Source organism: Palaemon carinicauda, chromosome 42 (assembly GCF_036898095.1).
Source record: "Palaemon carinicauda isolate YSFRI2023 chromosome 42, ASM3689809v2, whole genome shotgun sequence".
In the NCBI taxonomy this organism is placed as follows: domain Eukaryota; kingdom Metazoa; phylum Arthropoda; class Malacostraca; order Decapoda; family Palaemonidae; genus Palaemon; species Palaemon carinicauda.
The window spans coordinates 1,442,813-1,467,392 of record NC_090766.1 but is presented as its reverse complement, the minus strand read 5'-3'; the positions used below and the strand labels follow the sequence as shown (position 1 = coordinate 1,467,392).

Below are 24,580 nucleotides of genomic sequence, written 5' to 3'. Positions count from 1 at the left end.
ATCCCTGGAATCAGAGGACTAGACCAGCGGATCCATGGAATCAGAGACTAGACCAGCGGATCCATGGAATCAGAGGACTAGACCAGCGGATCCCTGGAATCAGAGGACTAGACCAGCGGATCCATGGAATCAGAGGACTAGACCAGCGGATCCATGGAATCAGAGGACTAGAACAGCGGATCCATGGAATCAGAGGACTAGACCAGCGGATCCATGGAATCAGAGGAGTAGAACAGCGGATCCATGGAATCAGAGGACTAGACCAGCGGATCCATGGAATCAGAGGACTAGAACAGCGGATCCATGGAATCAGAGGACTAGACCAGCGGATCCATGGAATCAGAGGACTAGAACAGCGGATCCATGGAATCAGAGGAGTAGAACAGCGGATCCATGGAATCAGAGGACTAGACCAGCGGATCCATGGAATCAGAGGACTAGACCAGCGGATCCATGGAATCAGAGGACTAGACCAGCGGATCCATGGAATCAGAGGACTAGAACAGCGGATCCATGGAATCAGAGGACTAGAACAGCGGATCCATGGAATCAGAGGAGTAGAACAGCGGATCCATGGAATCAGAGGACTAGAACAGCGGATCCATGGAATCAGAGGACTAGAACAGCGGATCCATGGAATCAGAGGACTAGACCAGCGGATCCATGGAATCAGAGGAGTAGAACAGCGGATCCATGGAATCAGAGGACTAGACCAGCGGATCCATGGAATCAGAGGACTAGACCAGCGGATCCATGGAATCAGAGGACTAGACCAGCGGATCCCTGGAATCAGAGGACTAGACCAGCGGATCCCTGGAATCAGAGGAGTAGAACAGCGGATCCATGGAATCAGAGGACTAGACCAGCGGATCCCTGGAATCAGAGGAGTAGAACAGCGGATCCATGGAATCAGAGGACTAGACCAGCGGATCCCTGGAATCAGAGGAGTAGAACAGCGGATCCATGGAATCAGAGGACTAGACCAGCGGATCCATGGAATCAGAGGAGTAGAACAGCGGATCCATGGAATCAGAGGACTAGAACAGCGGATCCATGGAATCAGAGGACTAGAACAGCGGATCCATGGAATCAGAGGACTAGAACAGCGGATCCATGGAATCAGAGGACTAGAACAGCGGATCCATGGAATCAGAGGACTAGACCAGCGGATCCATGGAATCAGAGGAGTAGAACAGCGGATCCATGGAATCAGAGGACTAGACCAGCGGATCCCTGGAATCAGAGGACTAGAACAGCGGATCCATGGAATCAGAGGACTAGAACAGCGGATCCCTGGAATCAGAGGACTAGAACAGCGGATCCATGGAATCAGAGGACTAGACCAGCGGATCCATGGAATCAGAGGAGTAGAACAGCGGATCCATGGAATCAGAGGACTAGACCAGCGGATCCATGGAATCAGAGGAGTAGAACAGCGGATCCATGGAATCAGAGGACTAGACCAGCGGATCCATGGAATCAGAGGACTAGACCAGCGGATCCCTGGAATCAGAGGAGTAGAACAGCGGATCCATGGAATCAGAGGACTAGACCAGCGGATCCCTGGAATCAGAGGACTAGAACAGCGGATGTTTGGAATTAGAGGACTACAGTAGTATTTTACAATATTGTTCTACATGTCAATGACATTTCTTTGGTCCAAATATTATCACGTAGTTGACAAAACAACCACAGTTCTCGCAATCTGTATAAAAAAGTAATCTCACCTATGACAGTAATATACTTAGTCCTAAAAAGCAATAACCAAAATTAATCAATTCAACTACCATTCTGAACATAGAATCCAGCAACAAAGAAGGTAATTGGTTAAATGGGTCCTTAAACATCTGTGATCATCATCAGAGCTACATAAGGCTATTGGCAACGTCTGTCTTGCAATCCGAGTCGGGATTTCAATCCCTGCTCAAGCCCCATAGTTGCTAATAGTGTCTGCAACCTCACCATCCTTGTAAGCTATGGTTTGGAGGAGCCTATAGATCTATCTGCTCGGTCATCAGCAACCAATGCCAGGCCCTCCCTGGACCTAGCTTAGATGGAGAAGGGGCTTGGGCGCTATGTATATGTGGTTGGTCTATGAGACACTGTCCTGGTCCTTGTTTCTGCTGCTTATGAGAGACCTTTGACTCCTAAAAGATAATGCAACTCTTTAATGATCCAATCTGTGGTAGACTACAGAGTTACTACTACAAGGTGTCTTTTTTTTTTAGCAGAGATTACAAGAACCTTTACTACATTGTGTGACAACAAGAAAGCATCAATTGTAAGGCCTAGAATTATTTTAATGGTCACTGCTTATATCCAGCAACTAATTTTTCCAAGTTGCTCTTTCTATCTCATTTTATACTTTGCTTTAAAAATATCTCATACAATGACACTTTTAGGTAATGATCACATTTCTATCTATTAAAATTATTTAGTAATGACAATGCGAGACAGTCTTTACTCAATCAGCAATGGATTGGATTAGATTCTAAAATTTAGACCTCAAGCCAAGCACTGGGGCATCAAAGGCCATTCAGCGCTATTATGATACAAATTAATCAACCATACCCGTACACTCATACCATTTGGTATCATTTCAACCTATACAACCAATCACAACATTTTCGTACAATAACATCTAAATTTGAATAAGAGGGAAACTTAAATATATAAATGAATAAAATTATTCAAAGCTCATGATAAAACACAATACTCTGTACTAATTTTTTCAAGTTCAGGGCATTACAATTTTCCCCAAGGATAACTCTTAAAGGCTTGTCCTGGAGTAAATGAATCCTCCTCTGAAGATTAAGAATAAGATAATCTACTAAAATATGTTTAATATCAATAGCCATCAGACATGTACTACGTTACAAAGAGGGACTTGTCTCCCTTACCCACTCTTCATTAAATAACTATGAGTTGCATGTGCAATGCCAATACGCAGCCTGGTTAAAATGATGTTATCCCTGCTACTAGTAAAATGACAAGATAACCATTTATCCACCGAAGGGTGGACTTGTTTCAATTTTGAAAATGTGTCTACTTTTAAGGTCTTTGTAAGGAATACTTATGGGGGATATGATATGTAGTCCTGAAGCTTCCTTAGCTGTCTTATCTACTCGTTCATTTCCATCCACCCCAACGTGGGCTGAAATCCAACAGAAGTGAACACCAATATTCTTCCCAGACTGCAGAAGTACTAACCAGTCCTGCAACTCTTTTACTAAATGATGAGGTCCAACAGAAGTGAACACCGATATTCTTCCTAGACTGCAGAAGTACTAACCAGTCCTGCAACTCTTTTACTAAATGATGGGGTCCAACAGAGGTGAACACCGATATTCTCCCTAAATTGCAGAAGTACTAACCAGCCCTGCACCTCTTATACTAAATGATGGGATCCAAAAGAGGTGAACACTGATATTCTTCCTAGACTGCAGAAGTACTAATAGCCCTGCACCTCTTTTACTAAATTATGGGATGACATAATTGGTTATGAATTGGATTACAGTATTGTGTTTTGGCCATACAGTCAGATATCTGGGTCAGCAAAGTCATTCAGTAATAAATCAACATGACAAATTCGGAGATAATTTGTATTTTTCCTAACCATACAAACCTTAGCTATTTACATTGGGTTTACTTTCGGCGTAGCTGAAATTGACGAGCCAACAGATTTTAACGAGGGTTAACTACCCCCCGCGTTAGTTAGCGGGGGTAGGGGAAGGGGTAGCTTGCTACCCCTCTCCCCTCACACACCGGTGAACTGACTCACTTCGCTTAGAGGTAGGACTTCCCGGGGGACAGGGCTGGCGGGCAAATATGTGTAAATAGCTAAGGTTTGTATGGTTAGGAAAAATACAAATTATCTCCGAATTTGTCATTTGTTCCGTAACCGAAATACAAACCACGCTATTTACATTAGGTGACTTACCCCTTAGTAAGGGTGGAAAGTCCCCAGCCTTACTGACTTTGGCTTTACCCGGGGACTCCGACTCCAAATGAGTAGCACTCGAGAAAAGGAGTCCCTGCACCTCACAAGTTCCTTGCTCCGCAAGGAACGTGTGGCCTACATAAGTTGTGTGTGGAGGAAAGAGCGTGACTCATCCTATGAAGTTGACCTTGAGACCTTTAGATAGGAATCCAGGATAGGACGTTCCCAATACCACCTCGTCAGGGTATGGGGGACGCGACAGTATCAAGCTTAATACTAGGAGCACAAGGAAGCATGGTTTACCTGCAGAGGTTGAGGTCAGCTATGCGGAGACCAGGATGCTGCTTCCCTAAGAGAGAGGGGAGGATGAAGAAAGAAGTAAGGGTCAGACATACTCTTTCATTCATGCAGACTAAAACCGGGTAACAACGCCCTCAACCTACTGCTACTTGTCCATAAAGAAGCCTGAGGCTAAACCAGCTGTTGTGCAGCCACCACAGGGCCGATAGAAAAAGTATCGAGGCTCCTGTGGGTCACGTCCTGCAGGTAGTGGGCCGTGAAGGTCGTCTGACGCTTCCAGACCCCAGCTTGAAGCACCTGCGTCACAGAGAAGTTTTTCTTGAAGGCCAGGGACGTAGCAACACCCCTGACGTCGTGTGCCCTAGGGCGACGTGACGGAGGAGGGTCCGGATTCAAGGCGTTATGGATAACCCTTCGAATCCAAGCCGAGATGGTGTTCTTGGTGACCTTCCTCTTCGTCCTGCCTGTGCTAACAAACAATGCTTGCACCTGAGGACGAACTGCAGCTGTTCTCTTCAAGTAACACCTCAAGACTCCTCACTGGGCAAAATAGCAGCTGGTCTGGGTCGCTTGTCACAGAACGGAGACTCGTGACCCTGAAAGAGTCGAACCGTGGGTCCGGCACTCCAGGGTTCTGAGTCTTGGCAACAAACTCAGGGACGAACCTGAATGTTACCTTCCCCCATCCCCTTGAATGGGCGACGTCGTACGAGAGACCATGAAGTTCACTAACTCGTTTGGCAGAGGCCAACGCGAGCAGGAAAGCCGTCTTCCAAGACAGGTGGCGATCAGAGGCCTGGCGTAATGGTTCGAAGGGTGGTCTCTTAAGAGCCCTGAGAACCCGAACCACGTTCCATGGAGGAGGTCTCACTTCCGACTGAGGGCAGGTAAGCTCATAGCTACGTACGAGTAGAGAGAGTTCCAGCGAGGAAGAAATGTCCACTCCTTTCAGCCTAAAAGCCAAGCTTAAGGCTGAGCGATAGCCTTTCACCGCTAAGATCGAAAGGCGCATTTCCTCCCGCAAATAAACGAGAAACTCTGCTATTGCTGGAATAGTGGCATCGAGTGGAGGGATACCCCTCCCACGACACCAACCACAGAAGACTCTCCACTTCGCCTGGTAGACTCCCTCAGAGGACTTTCGCAGGTGCCGAGACATTCTCTCTGCAACCTGTTGCGAAAAGCCTCTCTCCGTGAGGAGACGCTGGACAGTCTCCAGGCGTGAAGCCGAAGCGAGGCTACGGCTTTGTGGAAGATGTTGCAATGTGGCTGTCTGAGTAGCTCGTGTCGTGGGGGAAGCTCTCTCGGAAGCTCCGGGAACCATTCCGCGTGATGCCATAGCGGAGCTATCAGAGTCATCGACAAGTTGACCGATAGTCTGGTCCTGTTGAGCACCCTTCTCATCAGAGAGAACGGTGGAAAGGCGTACACGTCGATGTTGTCCCACCGTTGTTGGAAAGCATCTTGCCAGAGTGCCTTGGGGTCCGGGACTGGGGAGCAGTACAGGGGCAGTTTGAAATTGAAAGCTGTCGCGAACAGATCCACCGTCGGGGAACCCCACAAAGTCAGGACTTTGTTGGCTATCTGAGGATCCAAAGACCACTCGGTACTCACTATCTGCAAAGCCCTGCTCAGACTGTCGGCGAGCACATTCCTCTTGCCAGGAATGAAGCGAGCTGATAGTGTTATCGAGTGGACTTCGGTCCACCTCAGAATCTCTACTGCAAGATGGGATAGCTGATGCGAAAAAGTACCTCCCTGCTTGTTGATATAAGCCACTACCGTGGTGTTGTCGCTTATCACCACCACGGAGTGACCTGTCAGGGTCCCTTGGAACTGTTGAAGAACCAAGAAAACGGCCTTCATTTCTAGCAGGTTGATGTGCAGGTACTTTTCTGATTCTGACCAAAGGCCTGAGGTCCTCTGGTTCAGAATGTGAGCACCCTACCCTTCTTTTGACGCGTCCGAAAACAGTGTCAATTCCGGGGGGAGGACGAAAAGATCCACTCCCTTTCGCAGGTTCTCGTCGACCAGCCACCACCGCAGGTCCGCCTGTTCCGAGGGTCCTATCGGGACCAGAAAGTCCGGGGAATCGGATCCTTGATTCCACCGGGACTTGAGCCGCCACTGCAGGGATCTCATCCTGAGACGGCCGTTTGGAACCAGACGAGCCAGGGAGGCCAGGTGACCTAAGAGACGCAACCACGATTGGGCAGGAAGCTCTTCCCGCCTGAGGAAGGGTTATACCACCCTCCTCAGCCTTGCTATCCTGTCGTCTGATGGAAAGGCTTTGTGGAGATTGGTGTCTAACAACATGCCTAGATAAACCAGTCGTTGGGACGGCTGCAGAGAGGACTTCTCGAGATTTACCAAGATCCCCAGATCTTGGCAAAGTCCCAGAAGCCTGTCTCGGTGTCGAAGAAGGGTCGACTCCGAGTCTGCTAGGATCAGCCAGTCGTCCAGATATCGGAGGAGACGGATGCCGTTCCGGTGCGCCCAAGACGAAATCAGGGTAAACACTCTGGTGAACACGTGAGGTGCTGTGGAGAGACCGAAGCACAGCACCTTGAACTGGTAGGTCTTGCTGTCTAGGCTGAATCTCAAGTACTTCCTGGAAGACGGATGGATTGGGATCTGGAAGTACGCGTCCTTCATATCCAGTGTGCACATGAAGTCTTGTGGTCTCACCGCAAGTCTGACCGTGTCCGCTGTCTCCATGCTGAACGGAGTTTGCTTGACAAACTTGTTCAGAGCTGAGAGGTTGATGACAGGTCTCCAGCCTCCAGACGCCTTCTTTACAAGAAAGAGTCGATTGAAGAAGCCTGGGGAGCCGTCGACGACCTCCTGGAGAGCATCCTTCTTGAGCATGGTCTCGACTTCTGCCCGAAGGGCTAGCCCCTTTGCCGATCCCATGGCATAGGAGCTCAACGACACTGGATTCGCTGTCAGGGGAGGTTGAGATGTCGTGAATGGGACGCGATAGCCTTGGCCGATCATGGAGGCCGTCCAAGCATCGGCCCCATGTTGCTGCCACCTGTGCACGCAACTTTGAAGGCATCCCCCCACAGGTGGACACGCGGGGGGACTGTCCCTCCTAGCGTTTGCGGCCGTGGCCGCTTCCTCTAGGAGTCTTGCCTCCCCTGGAGGACTTGCCGCCCCTCTTGTCCTTGGCAGGAAAGGGCTGGGGCTTAGACACCACTTTCTTAGCTGCCGCCGCCTGCTTTGGTGTCTTGCGAGGCTGCTGCTGATGTTGCTGCTGGAGTCTTGTAGGGCCGAGATGCAAGGGCCCTTTGGAGGAGGGAGTCCTGGCTAGACTTCCTCCACCTCTCAGCTGTTCGTTCCATATCTTGGGGCTCAAACAAATTTCCCCCAAGGAGGGAGGAGTGTCTGAGCCTGCAGACGTCCACGGCGGGGACCTTCGGATGGATCTTCTCGGTCACCGCATCACGACGCTTCAGCACCGAGTTGGCTCACAGGTTGGTAACCTGATGTGCCAGGAACTCGATGGAGCGAGTGCCCGAGAGGAAGAAGGTCTCCAGGGCCTTCCCATTGCTCTCCTTAGACAGATCCTCGGAGCGCAATAGGATGCCCAGAGAACCTAGCCAGACGTCCAGCCACGAAGTGGCCTGCATGGCACACTTCGCGACCTTCTCGTGGCTCAGGATCTCCGACACCGAGAACGTCACCTGCCGGGCGGAGAGCTTCTCAAGAGGAACTCCCCTAGTAAGCTCTTCCACCGAATGGTGGAGGGGAAGAGCGAGGCTAGACTCCCCCATGATCTCAAAATACCTCCTCAGCTGGAGACGAGGAGGTGGGAGGAGTTTGTTCCCGGCAGAGGAACGACTGGAGGAAGTGAGTACTGCAAGCTGAGCGTTGGCCCTGGCTCTGGCACTCTTCACCCCCTGGGACCAGGGCAGAGCCGCGCTGGCCTTTGGGGGCTTCTGAGTTACATAGACCTGGTCCAGGACCGTGTCCTTGCCTTCACGGGGGGCGATCAAAGGGTCCATGAACCCGTTGAGCTGTCTCATCAGGCCCAAGACCTGCCAGAAGGCATGCTCAGACTCCTGCTGCTCTCCTCCCTGCGGACTGGCAGCTAAGTCTCCTGTCCCCGGAAGCTCTTCCTGGGGAGACACGTGGACGTTCTCCCGGGGTCTGGCTGGTTCCTGACGAATTTGTGAAGAAAACTTCGGCATCGTCTTTGAGTCCTTGGGTTCCCTCCTGAGCGGGATACAAGACTCCAGCAAAGAGGTCTGGTAGGCACCTTCCACGCGAGACGATTCTCCTCCACGAGGAGGTGACTCCCCCCTTGGTGCCGAGGGGGAGACCGCCGCCTCGCTGGACTCTCCTGAGGACGGAAAGGCCTCGTCTACGGGAGAAAGAGAAAACGACTGCGAAGGGGACGGAGCCTTCCTGACGAACCTCTTAGGAACCAACTTCTCCCTGGGAGAAGTCACCACGAAGTCCACTCCACTCCTTCTCTTCAGCGGGGGCGAGGCCGTCGTTGGCTTGTGTCCTAGATCGGCGAGTGCCGGCTTCATAGCCTTCACTAACGCCCGCATCAGAGGACCAAACCAAGACTGCCGAGACACGGACACAGAGTCCGAAATTCCCGCTGGAGGGAAGGGGATCGGGCAATCCTTCGGAGTGGACACCACTGGACCTGCCTGCAAAAAAGAAGGGGAAGAAAGTTGCCTTGACCTCTCCAATGGTCCTTCCTTGTCCTGCAAAAGAGACCTGCGCTTAGGCGGAGGCGATCCCGACTGCGACCTGGCGACACGCGCCCCTGCTGCTGCCACGAGCTGCGGAACCCAACGCGAATGGGGGTCGTGCTGACGCTCGCGCGGGGGCGTTACAAAAGAGTCGCGCGCGAGGGGTTGTTGGAGCGCGGGCGCGCAATCACGCGGAGACAAACGAGCGCGGGAGCGATCGCGCGCGGGCAAACGGGCGCGTAGGCGTGTGGGCGCGTGGGCGCGTGGGCGAGCGAGCGCGTTGGCGAGTGAACGCGCTGGCGCGTGGGCGAACGAGAGCGCTCAGGAGACCGCTGAGGGCCAGGGTACCGAGCAGGGGAACGATGGTGTCCTGGAGACCTATGACGCGTGGGCAAGCGATGGCGAGTCGGCGATCGATGGCACGTTGGCGAACGCTGGCGTGCAGGCGAGCGATGGTGCGTTGGCGCGTGGTGGCGCGTTGGAGAGCGATGGCGCGTAGAACGCGCAGGCGAGCGGCCGCGCGTGAGCGAGCTGATCGCAGGAGACCTATGTCTCTCCAGATCCACTGGGCGCTGACGCGTAGGAGAGCGCTTGCGCGCGGGCGATGGATCACGAGGGCGGTCTGGAGATCGCCGGAGCTCAGGGGAGCGCTGACGCGCTGGTGACCGTTGACGCGCAGGAGATCTCTGACGAGCAGGAGAACATTGACGCGTCGGAGATCGCTGGCGCGCAGGAAGACGACGCGTAGAAGACTGTGCAGGAGGTATCGGGGCAACGCGCAAAGGCGAACGCTCACGAGTGGGCTCGGGAAGAGGAGGCGCGTGGGCGTGCAGGAACTCTGGATGTACGCGCAGGAGACCGTGCGCGTTGCTGCGCAGGAGAAAGCTGACGAGCAGGATCGCGAGGGCGAGGAGGAGTTGAGTCCTTGCCCATGTCCCGAACCGGAGTTCTAGGGCGCGTGGGCGCACAGGGCGCGTGTCAGGAACAGGAAGCGCAGGTGCGCACTGACGAGTAGATCTAGTGCGCTCAGGAGACCGTTGGCGCGCTGGGCGCGCAACAGGAACAGGAGGATGTTCGTTGTCCACAGGAGAGTGCTGGCGAGCAGTGGGGCGTTGACCATCAGGAGAGCGCTGGCGAACAGGAGAGCGCTGGCGATCAAGAGAGCGCTGACGAGCAGGAGAGCGCTGGTGCGCTACTACGCGTGAACGTACAGGAGGGCGCGCAGGGGAACCCTGACGCGCAAGGGAAGCACCCACACCGTGGGCGACATCCCTTTGCCCCGAAGGGACCGGTGCCCATCGGCTGACGAGATCAGAAGACTGCTGGCCATCTGCACAGGAAGTGGAAGGTCTGGAAGGCGTGGGAGAACGTGAACGATCCCCGGAGAGGTCTAAGGACGCGGCTGCTACAGTCTGCTCCCGGCGAGGAGAGTCCCCATCGGAGGAAGGAGGAGGAGAAGACTTGAAAAGGCGCCTCTTGACACCCTTATAGGGAGACGGGAGGCCGTTGCGGCGAAGCGGACGATGAGCCTTACGGCGAAGGCGGCCACGAGGGAGGTCGTCAGGATCATCAGTCCTCCGAAGAGGAGTCTCAGTTACAGCGGTCCCCCGAGGGGGAGACTTAGCCGCAGGAGAGACCGTGAGACCCCCTTCCCCCTCCGAAGGATGTACAGAAGGGGGAGGAGAGCCTTCAGCAACGTTATCAACATCAGGAGCCGCAGAGGTTTGACCAGACCCGTCGGAAGCCTCTGCCACCACGACGTCGACAATAGACAGAGGATCTACCTCTGCTATCACCGGCGACTGCTTGACAGCGGCCCCTAACTGAATAAGGTCAAACAGGGTTTCCTTGGAGGGCAGGCCCTTAAGCCCCAAGGAAGCCCAAAGCTGAAAAATATCATCATTAGACACAGGATCAACATTATCAAAATCCTTCTCCGGAGGAGGAGGGGGAGCCTCCCTCTCTCGCACACCGAGGTCGGGAAACAGAACAAGGGCCTGCGCTCCCACTCGGCGGCCTCTCACTAGAAGCCGGACGAGGGGGAGCTTCGGAGGAGGTTTGGGCGGCGGAAGAAGAGTCCCGAGAGCCTTCCTCCTTCAAGGCAACCCCCGAAGGAAAATGGTCTTTCTTGGACTTCTTCTTATGCCGGCGGACAAACCTCTCCCACTGGGAGGCAGACCACTCCCTACACTCACTTCATGTATTTTCCCTATCACACCGTCGGCCTCAACACTGCGGGCAAATGGTGTGAGGATCGGTATCCACCGCCGACATGAAGGTACCGCAAGGGCGGCCGGCGATCCCAGGGCACTTGTGCATGATGAATACCAAAGGGCGAGGCCAACTTCAAACACACAGCTGAGGAAAAGAAAAGAAAAGATTAAGGCTGTCAATAACGAGGACGATGGACAGACACGTCTGCACATCGTCCGAGCCAAAAGTGAAGTGAAGCAAATCACCGGTGTGTGGGGGGGGGAAGGGGTAGCAAGCTACCCCTTCCCCTACCCCCGCTAACTAGTGCGGGGGTAGTTAACACTCGTTAAAATCTATTGGCTCGTCAATTTCAGCTACGCCGAAAGTAAACCCAATGTAAATAGCGTGGTTTGTATTTCGGTTACGGAACAAAATGGATATTTCCTTTCACAGAATTTTTATAAATGCATTTCACGACAATCATGAAACATTGTTAAATATAATGTAAAACATGTAGTTCTGAGCTTTTTAATCTTCATTCCTTTCTTTCAGCTCAAACAGTTGTCAACCAAAGGAATGTCATCTCAAAAATGCCTAACCTATCTCAACATATAATACAAAGAACACTCCACTCGACTAGAGGAATGGATTCTCATATTTCAAAGCACAGACAAATGTTATAATGCATAAAGCCCGACCCAGTACATAGTAGGCCTACTTGATTTCTACCATATATGTTGATGTGCACAACAGGTCAATTAGACAAATACCATACAACTTTCCTAACCTGGAGGTTAGTATTATTCTTCACATAAAATACCCATACAATTTGTGAAACCCTAACATGGAAAAATATTTCATGTTTTTAAGCCAAGTGAAGAATAGTAATGTTTGTAAAGACAAAAATGTTTGTAAAAAAAAAAATGTGAGGCAGGAACAAATTATACATATTATAAAGAATGAATACTCAACTTTCCAGATGGATGAAAGAAGCTGTAGAAAGCATAAAGATCCTTAGAAATCGATCGAAAATGTCAGATCAACAGGGAACACCACCGTAGCGAGGCGCTACAAATTAAGGAATGACCGCCAGAGGGAATTGGCGCGGTTGTGATACTCAATAGTAGTAGGGGAACTAGGATAACCTCTGATGCGGCTACCCTTCTAATTCTGCCACGTATCCCCCTCGATGCGTAAAGGCTATTCGGGATGCAGATTGCCATGTGGCGTGTCAAGAATACGTCCCCTGATTATATACGATATCCTTGAGAGTAAATCTTAAGGGTACTCGCGCCAGAAGTTAGAATTCTGTGAAACCTTTGGTTTGATTCTCTGGGAATATCACTGTAGTCATATATACCCTTGGGAAGCTACAAAAGGAACCTTCCATCAGGACGTCATGGCTTGAGCCAAAAAAAAAAAAAAAATTTGCAAAAAAATATAGCACCTTCAATTCCCATCAAGGCAACTATAAATGCGTACCTAGGAACAAAACAATCACTCCATCAGGTAAATAAGAACCCAGCTATCTTGATCAATAACAATAAAAATAATGAAATACCAAAAAATCAATAAAAAAAAGGAAAAACCTTAACATTCTTACCAGTGTAATGCTGCCAACAAGTAAAATGAAAGGAAAAATGCACAAATAATTTTTGTTTGCAAAAAAAAAAGCTTTGGTTCTATAAAATGTCAAACTATAATTCAAGTACTCACTCTACTTCTCATGAAGAACTCTGAAAAAGAAAGAAATGACATTAATTCAAAATGAACTAATAAAATCAAATACATTAACAGTAAAGAACTTTTTTCATACTGACAAAATATAATTATTGTAATTTCTATGTACTGTTCTTCAAAGCCAAAGATTGACATATCTGTTTTGACGTTGTTACTGTTTTTAGAATGATTTATTGTTAATTTGTTCTCATCATTTATTTATTTCCTTATTTCCTTTACTCACTGGTCTATTTTTCCCTATTGGAGCCCTTGGTCTTATAGCATCTTGCTTTTCCAACTAGGGTTGTAGCTTGGCTATTAATAATAAATAATAATAATTACCAAAGAATAAATGTATACAAGCTGAACCATGCAAGATGTTTGTCATCGCAAATGTAATTAAGCTCAAATAATCCACATGAACTATTTTGAGTTGAACTGTATTGTTTATTTCTGGGCTCGACCTGTGTCGCTCCGTGAGATAGGGGGTGGGGAGATGTAGGGGTGGAGAGGGATAGTCGTGGTAGGAGGCAGCAGACGGGTGTAGGACGGCACCTCGTTGTTCCAGGGGATGTTGATGAAGGAGAGGTCTAATTGGTGAGGGACCTATGGTCGTGGTTCAATCACGCCCCAGTTTTCTATACAGACACTCAACGAGTGAGCGAGCTGGGTTTATTCCTGGCATTCCATGCATCCTTTTTTCTCTGGTATATTCAGCAATAACTATGCCTTAGAAATGGTGCTATAAGGAGCATTTCACTGGGCGACACAGGTTCCTCGACCACAAATAGATTTTTCCTTCATCAAAATCACTTTTCTATCTTGTCATCAAAATCCCTTTTCTATCTTGTCATCAAAATAATAAACTTTACCAAAAGTGAATGCTGTATTCTTTAACATATATGTCATTACTAAAAATGTATAAAATAACTACTTAGAATTGACCAGAAGTATTTGTTTTTAAATGTTTAAAACTTAAAAATTCTATGAATAGGCCACCCAGGAACTGAATTATAGTCACAAAGAGTATATACAAAATCTCATGTGACATAAGATTGGGCCGAAAGACCTTTTCCTTTTAAAATGTTATTTTTATAATAAAATAAATTTTTGAATATACTTACCCGGTGATTATATAAGCTGCAACTCTGTTGCTCGACAGAAAACTCTACGTTAAAAATCCGCCAGCGATCGCTATGCAGGTAGGGGGTGTACTTCAACAGCGCCATCTGTCGTGCAGGTACTCAGTACTCAATGTAAACAAAGAACTCAATTTTCTCCTCGGTCCACTGTGTCTCTATTGGGGAGGAAGGGAGGGTCCTTTAATATATAATCACCGGGTAAGTATATTCAAAAATTTATTTTATTATAAAAATAACATTTTTCAATATTTAACTTAGCCGGTGATTATATAAGCTGATTCACACCCAGGGGGGTGGGTAGAGACCAGCAATAAATGTTTACATTATTATGAGCTAAGGATTTTTTATTTCATTTTAGCAGTTATCAAAATAACAAACTTAAAATAAATAAGTACCTGGTAAGGAAGTCGACTTGAACAATTACTCTGCCTTTTTAAGTACGTCTTCCTTACGGAGCCTCGCGATCCTCTTAGGATGCTGAGCGACCCCTAGGAGCTGAAGTATCAAGGGTTGCAACCCATACAACAGGACCTCATCAAAACCTCTAATCTAGGCGCTTCTCAAGAAATGACTTTGACCACCCGCCAAATCAAGTAGGATGCGAAAGGCTTCTTAGCCTTCCGGACAACCCAAAAATAATAATAAAACATTTCAAGAGAAAGATTAAAAAGGTTATGGAATTAGGGAATTGTAGTGGTTGAGCCCTCACCCACTACTGCACTCGTTGCTACGAATGGTCCCAAAGTGTAGCAGTTCTCGTAAAGAGACTGGACATTCTTAAGATAAAAAGACGCGAACACTGACTTGCTTTTCCAATAGGTTGCGTCGATTATACTTTGCAGAGATCTATTTTGTTTAAAGGCCACGGAAGTTGCGACAGCTCTAACTTCGTGTGTCCTTACCTTCAGCAAAGCTTGGTCTTCCTCATTCAGATGGGAATGAGCTTCTCGTATTAACAGTCTGATAAAATAGGATAAAGCATTCTTTGACATAGGCAAAGATGGTTTCTTAACTGAACACCATAAAGCTTCAGACTGGCCTCGTAAAGGTTTAGTTCGTTTTAAATAGAACTTAAGAGCTCTTACAGGGCATAAGACTCTTTCTAGTTCATTTCCAACCATACGATAAGTTTGGAATATCGAACGATATTGGCCAAGGCCGAGAAGGCAGCTCGTTTTTGGCTAGAAAACCAAGTTGTAGAACATGTAGCCGTTTCGGATGAGAATCCGATGTTCTTGCTGAAGGCATGAATCTCACTGACTCTTTTAGCTGTGGCTAAGCATACCAGGAAAAGAGTCTTTAAGGTGAGATCTTTCAGGGAGGCTGATTGTAGCGGTTCGAACCTGTCTGACATAAGGAATCTTAGTACCACGTCTAAATTCCAACCAGGTGTAACCAAACGACGCTCCTTCGTGGTCTCAAAAGACTTAAGGAGGTCCTGTAGATCTTTATTGTTGGAAAGATCTAAGCCTCTGTGACGGAAGACTGATGCCAACATGCTTCTGTAACCCTTGATAGTGGGAGCTGAAAGAGATCGTTCTTTCCTCAGATATAAGAGGAAGTCAGCTATTTGAGTTACAGAGGTACTGGTCGAGGATACGGATACTGACTTGCACCAGTTTCGGAAGATTTCCCACTTCGATTGGTAGACTCTAAGGGTGGATGTTCTCCTTGCTCTAGCAATCGCTCTGGCTGCCTCCTTCGAAAAGCCTCTAGCTCTCGAGAGTCTTTCGATAGTCTGAAGGCAGTCAGACGAAGAGCGTGGAGGCCTAGGTGTACCTTCTTTACGTGTGGCTGACGTAGAAGGTCCACCCTTAGGGGAAGTGTTCTGGGAACGTCTACTAGCCATCGAAGTACCTCGGTGAACCATTCTCTCGCGGGCCAGAGGGAAGCAACTAGCGTCAACCTTGTCCCTTCGTGAGAGGCGAACTTCTGCAGTACCTTGTTGACAATCTTGAACGGAGGGAATGCATATAGATCTAGATGTGACCAATCTAGGAGAAAGGCATCTATATGAACTGCTGCTGGGTCCGGGATTGGTGAGCAAAATATTGGGAGCCTCTTGGTCATCGAGGTTGCGAAGAGATCTATGGTTGGCTGGCCCCAGGTGGCCCAAAGTCTCTTGCATACATCCTTGTGGAGGGTCCATTCTGTTGGAATTATTTGTCCCTTCCGACTGAGACAATCTGCCATGACATTCAAGTTGCCTTGGATGAACCTCGTTACTAGTGATATGTCTAGACCTTTTGACCAGGTGAGGAGGTCCCTTGCGATCTCGTATAACGTCAGAGAGTAGGTCCCTCCTTGCTTGGAGATGTACGCCAAAGCCGTGGTGTTGTCCGAGTTCACCTCCACCACTTTGCCTTGAAGGAGAGACCTGAAGCTTTTCCAGGCCAGACGTACTGCCAGTAGCTCCTTGCAGTTGAAATGCATTGTCCTTTGACTCGAGTTCCATATTCCCGAGCATTCCCGACCGTCTAATGTCGCACCCCAGCCTACGTCCGATGCGTCCGAGAAGAGAACGTGGTTGGGAGTCTGAACAGTCAGGGGAAGACCCTCTCTTAGGTTGATATAGTCCTTTCACCAAGTCAGACAAGACTTTATCTTTTTGGAAACCGGGATCGAGACCGCTTCTAGCGTCTTGTCCTTTTTCCAGTGAAAAGCTAGATGGTATAGAAGAGGACGGAGGTGTAGTCTTCCTAGTGACACAAATTGATCCACGGATGACAGCGTCCCTACCAGACTCATCCACAGCCTGACTGAGCAGCGTTCCTTCTTCAGCATCTTCTGGATGGATAGCAGGGCTGGGGGCTGATCGTCTTGTTCAGCAACGTCCTCATCAGAGGGTTCCTCATCCGAAACTGATGAGGAAAAGGCAACGGAGTGGGCAACGTCTGACTCGCTGAATCCGGTCGCACTGGTGGATGCGTGACGGAGCCGGACGCAATATCATGGAACTGCTGCACAGTCTGTGAACTGTCAACAACCATGGGTGCGCGAGGAAGCACAGCGTCAACCCGAAACTGTCTAGACCGTCTGGGTTGTGCAGTTAACACCCTACCGGGTTGCTGAGGTTGACGCACTGCGTCACAACAAGTCACCTCTGCTGGTTGTTGAACGTCCTGAACGTCAACAACCACCTCCGAGCGTCGCTTAACGTCAACGTGCGGCTGGCAACCCACACTGGGTCGCATCGGTGGAGGAACCACCTCAACTGGCAGACGCGAGTAGGTTACCTCAGCGTCAACAGGGCGCACAACCGACCGGTTGGAAGGTTGTTGGCCAGAAGGTTCTTCTCCGCATTTAAGTCCTCTATCAAGGACGCAAGCTTGGACTGCATGTCTTGCAGCAAAGCCCATTTAGGGTCTACGGGAGCAGGTGTGGCAACAGACGGGGTTAGCGACTGAGGCGGAACCGTTTACCATCCCTGAAAGCCTTGTTATGCGTGACATAATAGTACAGCAAAACTTCAAAGGCTCGACAACAGCTGAGAAGTTGACCTGTAAACAACTTGGAGCGTCTCCTGGCTAGGCGCCAGGGAGAGTCTACCAGAATTGAGAAGTCTATCTGGGCAGAGGCATGAACTCCCAAGCCGAGAACTTCTCTCGTGTCATATCAGACTCTCGCTCTATAAACCAGTTTAAAAGAAGGGAAAGCAAAGGCTGTATCCCCCAAACTCCTCCTGGTGAAAAACCAGTCGCCTAGCCAACGTAACGCTCTCTAGGAGAGCGAGAGAGCACTAGCTTAAAAACAACGGCTTCGAAGTAGCTAGGCCTAGTGTAAGTTCTGACGTTTAGGCGAACGAGGAGCAGCAGTTACAAGATCCGGACGAAGATCCTTAAAAAAATCATCATGATTTAATTAAAGTCCATAGGAGGCTAAGCAGCTTAAGGCTCCTCTCCATCTGACAGAGTCCTCAAGGGAATATCAGTAGGAGGGAGAACAGCAACTTCCTCATCTACAGGAACCTTGTCCGATAAAAGCTGAGTCTCTCACTGGTGCATTAGTAGCGGACCAGAACGCAACGTCATGTAACTGCTTGACAGTCTGTGAACTGTCAACAACTGAACTGTCAACCACAACAGGTGCGTGAGGACGTACAGCGTCCACTCGAGACTGCTTTGACTGCCTAGACTGAGCAGTCAAAACGACTCTAGAATGCGGAGGTTGACGCACAGCGTCAAAACAAGTCAACTCCGATTGTTAGTGAACGTCTAGAACGTCAACAGGAGCATCAGCCAGTGGCCTAACGTCCAAATGCGGCTGAAAAACCACACGAGACCGCATCGAGTGTGGTTCTAAACAACCTGACTGACGTGACTAAGCTACGCCAACGTCAACAGTAAGCACAAAGGAACGTTAGGTTGGCTGAAAGCCAGGATATCGATGAGATAAACGGCTAGACTCAACGGACTAATCGGTAGAATAGTCTTCCATAAGGGAGGCAAGCATATACTGCATGTCTTGCCATACAACCCATTAAGGATCAACGGAAATGGTTGTGGTAATAGACGAGGGTAACGTCTGTGACCGCAACACTTTGCCTACAAAAAGAGACTTTCGGAGTCTGTGTTACGCTTTTGTTAGGCGGCGAGCAGTTATCCGATGACTGCATAGGGTCAGAGCTGTCCTAATGGCTGTAACCAGGACGCTGGACCTGTCCTGAAAGGACTGTCTTTCGCTTAAGGGCTTCGAAACCTTGTGACAGGTTTCTTATGCGAAAAGCCTACGGATGGCGAGGAGAAACAACGTCTCTCTCGTCTTATGGTAGGGGAGATCTTGGTAAGAAACACCCGATACCATAGAGGGAAAACGTCTGTTCGTTGGTCAAGGCCTCTCGAACCCATAAGTCTTTTGACATTACTTCTCCCCTGGGCTTGGGAGCTTGCAAGAGGTCCCGGACTAGGTGAACGACAGGCACGAACAGACGAACCCTCGGACGCAACACTGTAACACTTTGCGCCTCGGACGCAACACTGTAACACTTTGCGCATATCACTTTATCACTTCGATTTTCTGTTTTGCACTTATTTCTACCTGAAACACGCAATTCTACCCTTCATTAAAAGGTAGTAATTGCGAAATAAGTCGTATAATGCAAGCTCATAATACCAGCAAAAAACAGAAAACATATTTTAAGATAAAAAGAAAAATCAGTGGCTGGGAAAGAGACTAAACACTAGTTCATATAACTACGTTTTCAATCTCTCACCGCACATAGCCTGGGGACGAGAATAAAAACCTAAAAACGTTTTATCCTTCCTCCCCGTACAGAGACTAGGGACGAGAGTAACACGAGAACAACGTTACCCGCTTGAACGGAACGTTTTCTCTCCTCTCTCTCCCTCCGTCTCTATCTCTCTCTCTCTTTCTCTCTTGATTTCGCACCTAAGAGAAGAGCCCAATTATATATCGTCAAAAAAACATGTTATTTGACTAAAGGAAAAAACTGAAAGGTTTTTCAAATAAAAAGTTCCTTTAAATTAGAATTTAAAACATTTAAGCTAAGAAAGAATGAACAAAACGTCAGAATCGATTTACTCTTACTGCAAAGTGAAACCATGATACACTCTCTCTCTATCGTAACGATAGAGCGCATGTTGAACGTCCTGAACGTCAACAACTGCGTAGCATAAAAAAACTAAACGTTAGTTCATCTTTGAAAACAGTACGAAGACTATCAAAGAAATTCTTTCATAAAATATTACATTTAAAAAGTTTTAAATCCTTTAAAAGCTAAAGACGATATAAAGGGCTCAATGTTGATTAACTTCGGTTTCCAAGTTAGGACCGCCTACTCTCATGAAAGATCTATATAAACAAAGCATTAAAAATTTATTTTATATGTTTATAAAAAATGAAAAGTTAATCGAAGAGGCCTAATAAAGGCGGAGAGATATAAAATATATAGAGGAAAATCTATAACGTGATAAGATAATTACTAAAAGCCTAAACACACTTCCGTCTAAGGGAAGGGTCGGCCATTTAAAAGTGAAAGAAAGTCCATACTCTCTTTGTCACCATAATTAAATCTATCCAAAACGAGTTCAAGTTTTGAGATGAAGATAAAACACCTGCATAGCGAAAGCTCAAAACTAGAATAGTGTACTTCACCAATAGTTGTGAAAACAAATCCAGTTAGTAACAGCGAATTAGTAGGTCTTGCCGGTAGCCCGACAGAGAGAAAATTGAGTTCTTTGTTTACATTGAGTACTGAGTACCTGCACGACAGATGGCGCTGTTGAAGTACACCCCCTACCTGCATAGCGATCGCTGGCGGATTTTTAACGTAGAGTTTTCTGTCGAGCAACAGAGTTGCAGCTTATATAATCACCGGCTAAGTTAAATATTGAAAAATTCAAAAGAACTACAGTACAGTACATTATACCTCAAAGGAATTACCCAATACCTAAAAGGAACTAACTTATACCTCAAAAGGAATAGCATTATACCTATTTTATTAAATCAACATGTAACAGGATACTGATGAGTTTCAACTTGGACAAAATTCTTTTCAGATATAGTACTGTATATATCTTTTAAACATTTACAGCCATTTTGTGCAATTTTTAAGGAGTACAGTATCTAATCTGCTATTTAGCCAGGTAAAGTATGACAAATTCGTAGATAATTTGTATTTTCCTAACTATACAAACCTTAGCTATTTAATAGGGGTTATTACTTTCGGCGTAGCTGAAATGACGAGCCATTAGAATTTTAACGAGGGTTTACTACCCCATCGCTAGTTAGCGGGGGTAGGGGAGGGTAGTTTGCTAACCCCCCCTCACGCACACCTGTGCTTGAGCTCACTTTGCTTGGAGGTAGGACTTCAAGGGGGATAGGGCTGGTGGGCAAGTTTGATTAAATAGCTAAGGTTTGTATAGTTAGGAAAAATGCAAATTATCTATGAATTTGTCATTTGTTCCGTAACTGAAATACAAACCAAGCTATTTAATAGGGGTGACTCACCCATTAGGAAGGGTGGAGGTCCCAGCCAGTACTGGCTTTTTGGCTTTGCCCGGGGGCTCGTTATTTGAGTGTGTCAGCACTCAAAAATAAGGAGTCCCTGCACCTCGTTAGGACCTTGCTATGCAAGGAACTGTGGCCTACGCAAGCTGTGTGTGAAGGTATGAAGTGTGACTCGTCCTAGGAAGTTGACCTGTAGTTCTTTAGATGGAAACTTTAGGCTAGGACTCTCCCAATACCACCTTGTCAGATTATGGGGACGTGACAGTATTAGCTTAATACTAGGAACACAAGGAAACATGATTTACCTGCAGTGGTTTGAGGTCAGCTATGCAGAGAACCCAGGATGCTGCCTTCCCCAGAGAGGGGAAGATGAAGAAAAGAATAAGGGCCAGACAAACCTTTTCATTCATGCAGACTAAAACCGGGTAACAATGCCCTCAACCTTCTGCTACTTGTCCAATAAGGAGCTTGAGGTTTTAAACCAGCTGTTGTGCAGCCACCACAGGGCCGATAGAGAACGTATCGAGCCTCCTGTGGGTCACGTCTTGCAGGTAGTGGACTGTGAAGGTCGTCTGACGCTTCCACACCCCAGCTTGAAGAACCTGCATCACTGAGAAATTCTTTTTGAAGGCCAGAGACGTAGCTACGCCCGACATCATGTGCTCTAGGGTGACGTGACGGAGGAGGGTCTGGATTCAGGGACAGATGGATCACCCTACGAATCCATGCCGAGATGGTGTTCTTGGTGACCCTCCTCTTAGTCCTCCCTGTGCTAACAAATAACGCTTGCACCTGAGGACGGACTGCAGCCGTTCTTTTGAGATATAGACTCAAACTCCTTACTGGGCACAGTAGGAGATGGTCTGGGTCATCTGTTACAGAACGGAGACTCGAAATCTGGAAGGAATCGAACCGAGGATCTGCTACTCCCGGATTCTGAGTCTTAGCAATAAACACAGGGACGAATTTGAACGTTACCTCCCGCCATCCCCTTGAATGGGCGATGTCATACGAGAGACCATTAAGTTCACTAACTCGCTTGGCAGAAGCCAAAGCTAGTAGGAACACTGTCTTCCAAGTTAGGTGGCGATCTGAAGCCTGGCGTAATGGCTCATAGGGAGGTCTCTTAAGAGACCTGAGAACTCGAACCACGTTCCATGGAGGTGGTCTCACTTCCGACTGAGGGCAGGTAAGTTCGTAACTTCGTATGAGTAGGGAAAGTTCCAGCGAAGAAGAAATGTCCATTCCTTTGAGCCTGAAGGCTAGACTTAAGGCTGAGCGATAGCCTTTCACCGCCGAGACTGAACGGCGAATTTCTTCCCGCAAATACACGAGAAACTCCGCTATTGTTGGAATAGTAGCATCGAGTGGAGAGATACCCCTTCCACGACACCAACCACAGAAGACTTCCCACTTTGCCTGGTAGACAGATGCGGATGACTTTCACAGATGTCCAGACATCCTGATCGCAACTTGCTGCGAAAATCCTCTCTCAGCGAGGAGATGCTAAATAGTCTCCAGGCGTGAAGTCGCAGCAAAGCTACGGCTTTGTGGAAGATGTTGGCACGTGGTTGTCTGAGTAGATTGTGTCGCGGAGGGAGTTCTCTCGGAAGTTCCGTTAGGAGTTGCAGAAGGTCCGGAAACCATTCCGCGTGATGCCATAGCGGAGATATGAGGGTCATTGAAAGATTGACCGATATTCTGGTCTTGTTGAGCACCCTCCTCATCAGACAGAACGGGGGAAAGGCTTAAACGTCGATGTTGTCCCACCGTTGTTGGAAGGCATCTTGCTAGAGCACCTTGGGATCCGGGACTGGGGAGCAGTACAGCAGAAGCTTGAAGTTCAGAGCTGTTGCAAACAGATCCTAAGTCGGGGAACCCCACAAAGTCAGGACTTTTTTGGCTACTAAATGATCCAAAGACCACTCGGTACTCACTATCTGAGACGCTCTGCTCAGGTTATCGGCGAGCACATTCCTCATGCCTGGAATGAAACATGCCGATAGTGGAATCGAGTGGACTTCGGTCCATCTCAGTATCTCTACTGAAAGATGGGATAGCTGCTTCGAAAAGGTACCTCCTTGCTTGTTGATGTAAGCTACTACTGTGGTGTTGTCGCTCATCACCACCAGAGTGACCCGCCAGGTATTGTTGGAACTGTTGAAGGGCCAAGAAGACGGCCTTCATCTCTAGAAGATTTATATGGAGGCACTTTTCTGATTCTGACCACAGGCTTGAGGTTGTGTGGTGTAGTACGTGAGCCCCCCACCCTTTCTTTGAGGCGTCCGAAAACAGCATCAAATCCGGGGGAGGACAAGAAGATCCACTCCTCTTCGTAGGTTCTCGTCTGTCACCCACCACTGGAGGTCCGTCCGTTCCGCCGGTCCCATAGGGATCATGATGTCCGGGGAATCGTGACCTTGATTCCACCGGGACTTGAGTCGCCACTGGAGGGATCTCATCCTGAGGCGACCGTTGGGAACTAGACGAGCCAAAGATAATAGGTGACCGAGGAGACGTAACCACGATTGGGCTGGAAGTTCTTCTCGTCTGAGAAAAGGGCTTGCGACCTTCCTCAGCCTTGCTATCCTGTCGTCTGATGGGAAGGCTTTGTGGAGATTGGTGTCTATAATCATGCCTAGGTATACCAGTCTTTGAGTGGGAAACAGAGAGGACTTCTCGAGATTTACCATGATCCCCAGATCCTGGCTAAGTCCCAGAAGTTTGTCTTGGTGTTGAAGAAGGGATGACACCGAGTCTGCTAGGATCAGCCAGTCGTCCAGATAACGGAGGAGACGGATGCCGATCCTGTGTGCCCACGATGATATCAGGGTGAACACTCTGGTGAAACAGCACCTTCAACTGGTACACCTTGTTGTCTAGGCTGAATCTTAAGTACTTCCTTGATGACGGATGGACTGGGATCTGGAAGTACGCGTCCTTCAGATCCAGTGTACACATGAAGTCTTGCAGTCTCACGGCTAGTCTGACCGTGTCTGCGGTCTCCATGCTGAACGGAGTTTGCTTCACAAACTTGTTCAGAGCCGAGAGGTCGATGACTGGTCTCCAGCCTCCAGATGCCTTCTTTACAAGAAAGAGTCGACTGAAGAAGCCTGGGGACCCGTCGAGGACCTCTTGGAGAGTGCCTTTCTTCAACAGGGTCTGGATTTCTGCCCGAAGGGCTTGCCCCCTTGCTGATCCCATGGCAAGGGAGCTCAATGACACTGGATTCGTCGTCTGGGGAGGTAGAGATGTTGTGAACGGGACGCGATATCCCTGACTGATTACGGAATTCGTCCAGGAATCGGCCCGGAGTTGCTGCTACCTGTCTGCGCAACTTTGTAGGCATCTCCCCACTGATGGACATGCAGGGGGACTGCCACTCCTAGCGTTTGCGGCTTCGGCTGCTCCCTCTAAGATTTTTACCTCCCCTGGAGGACTTTTTGCCTTTCTTGTCCTTGACAGGAAAGGGCTTAGACACCACTGCCTTCGCTGTCGTTGTCGGTTTCGTGGTCTTGGTAGGACAGGACTGCTGGGGTGCTGGAGGCTTATAGGGCTTAGATGTCAAAGCCTTATGCAGGAGGGAGTCTTGGTGGGACTTCCTCCAC

At 48.5% G+C, this 24,580-nt stretch overlaps 1 protein-coding gene and 1 long non-coding RNA gene across 2 annotated transcripts in view; one reads left to right on the top strand and one right to left on the bottom strand.

The window, feature by feature from the left end:
* The first annotated feature begins 34 nt into the window (after positions 1–34).
* On the top strand, positions 35–1,603 carry LOC137632839 (serine/arginine repetitive matrix protein 2-like). The gene has a single exon (XM_068364937.1). It carries the CDS (start codon positions 35–37, stop codon positions 1,601–1,603), a length of 1,569 nt encoding a protein of 522 aa, XP_068221038.1.
* An 11,148-nt stretch (positions 1,604–12,751) lies between these two features.
* LOC137632903 (uncharacterized) overlaps positions 12,752–24,580 on the bottom strand; it is a 40,787-nt gene continuing 28,958 nt past the window's right edge. The window contains exon 3 of the long non-coding RNA XR_011042134.1: positions 12,752–12,878. This is a non-coding gene — a long non-coding RNA (uncharacterized lncRNA). The remainder of the gene's footprint in view (positions 12,879–24,580) is intronic.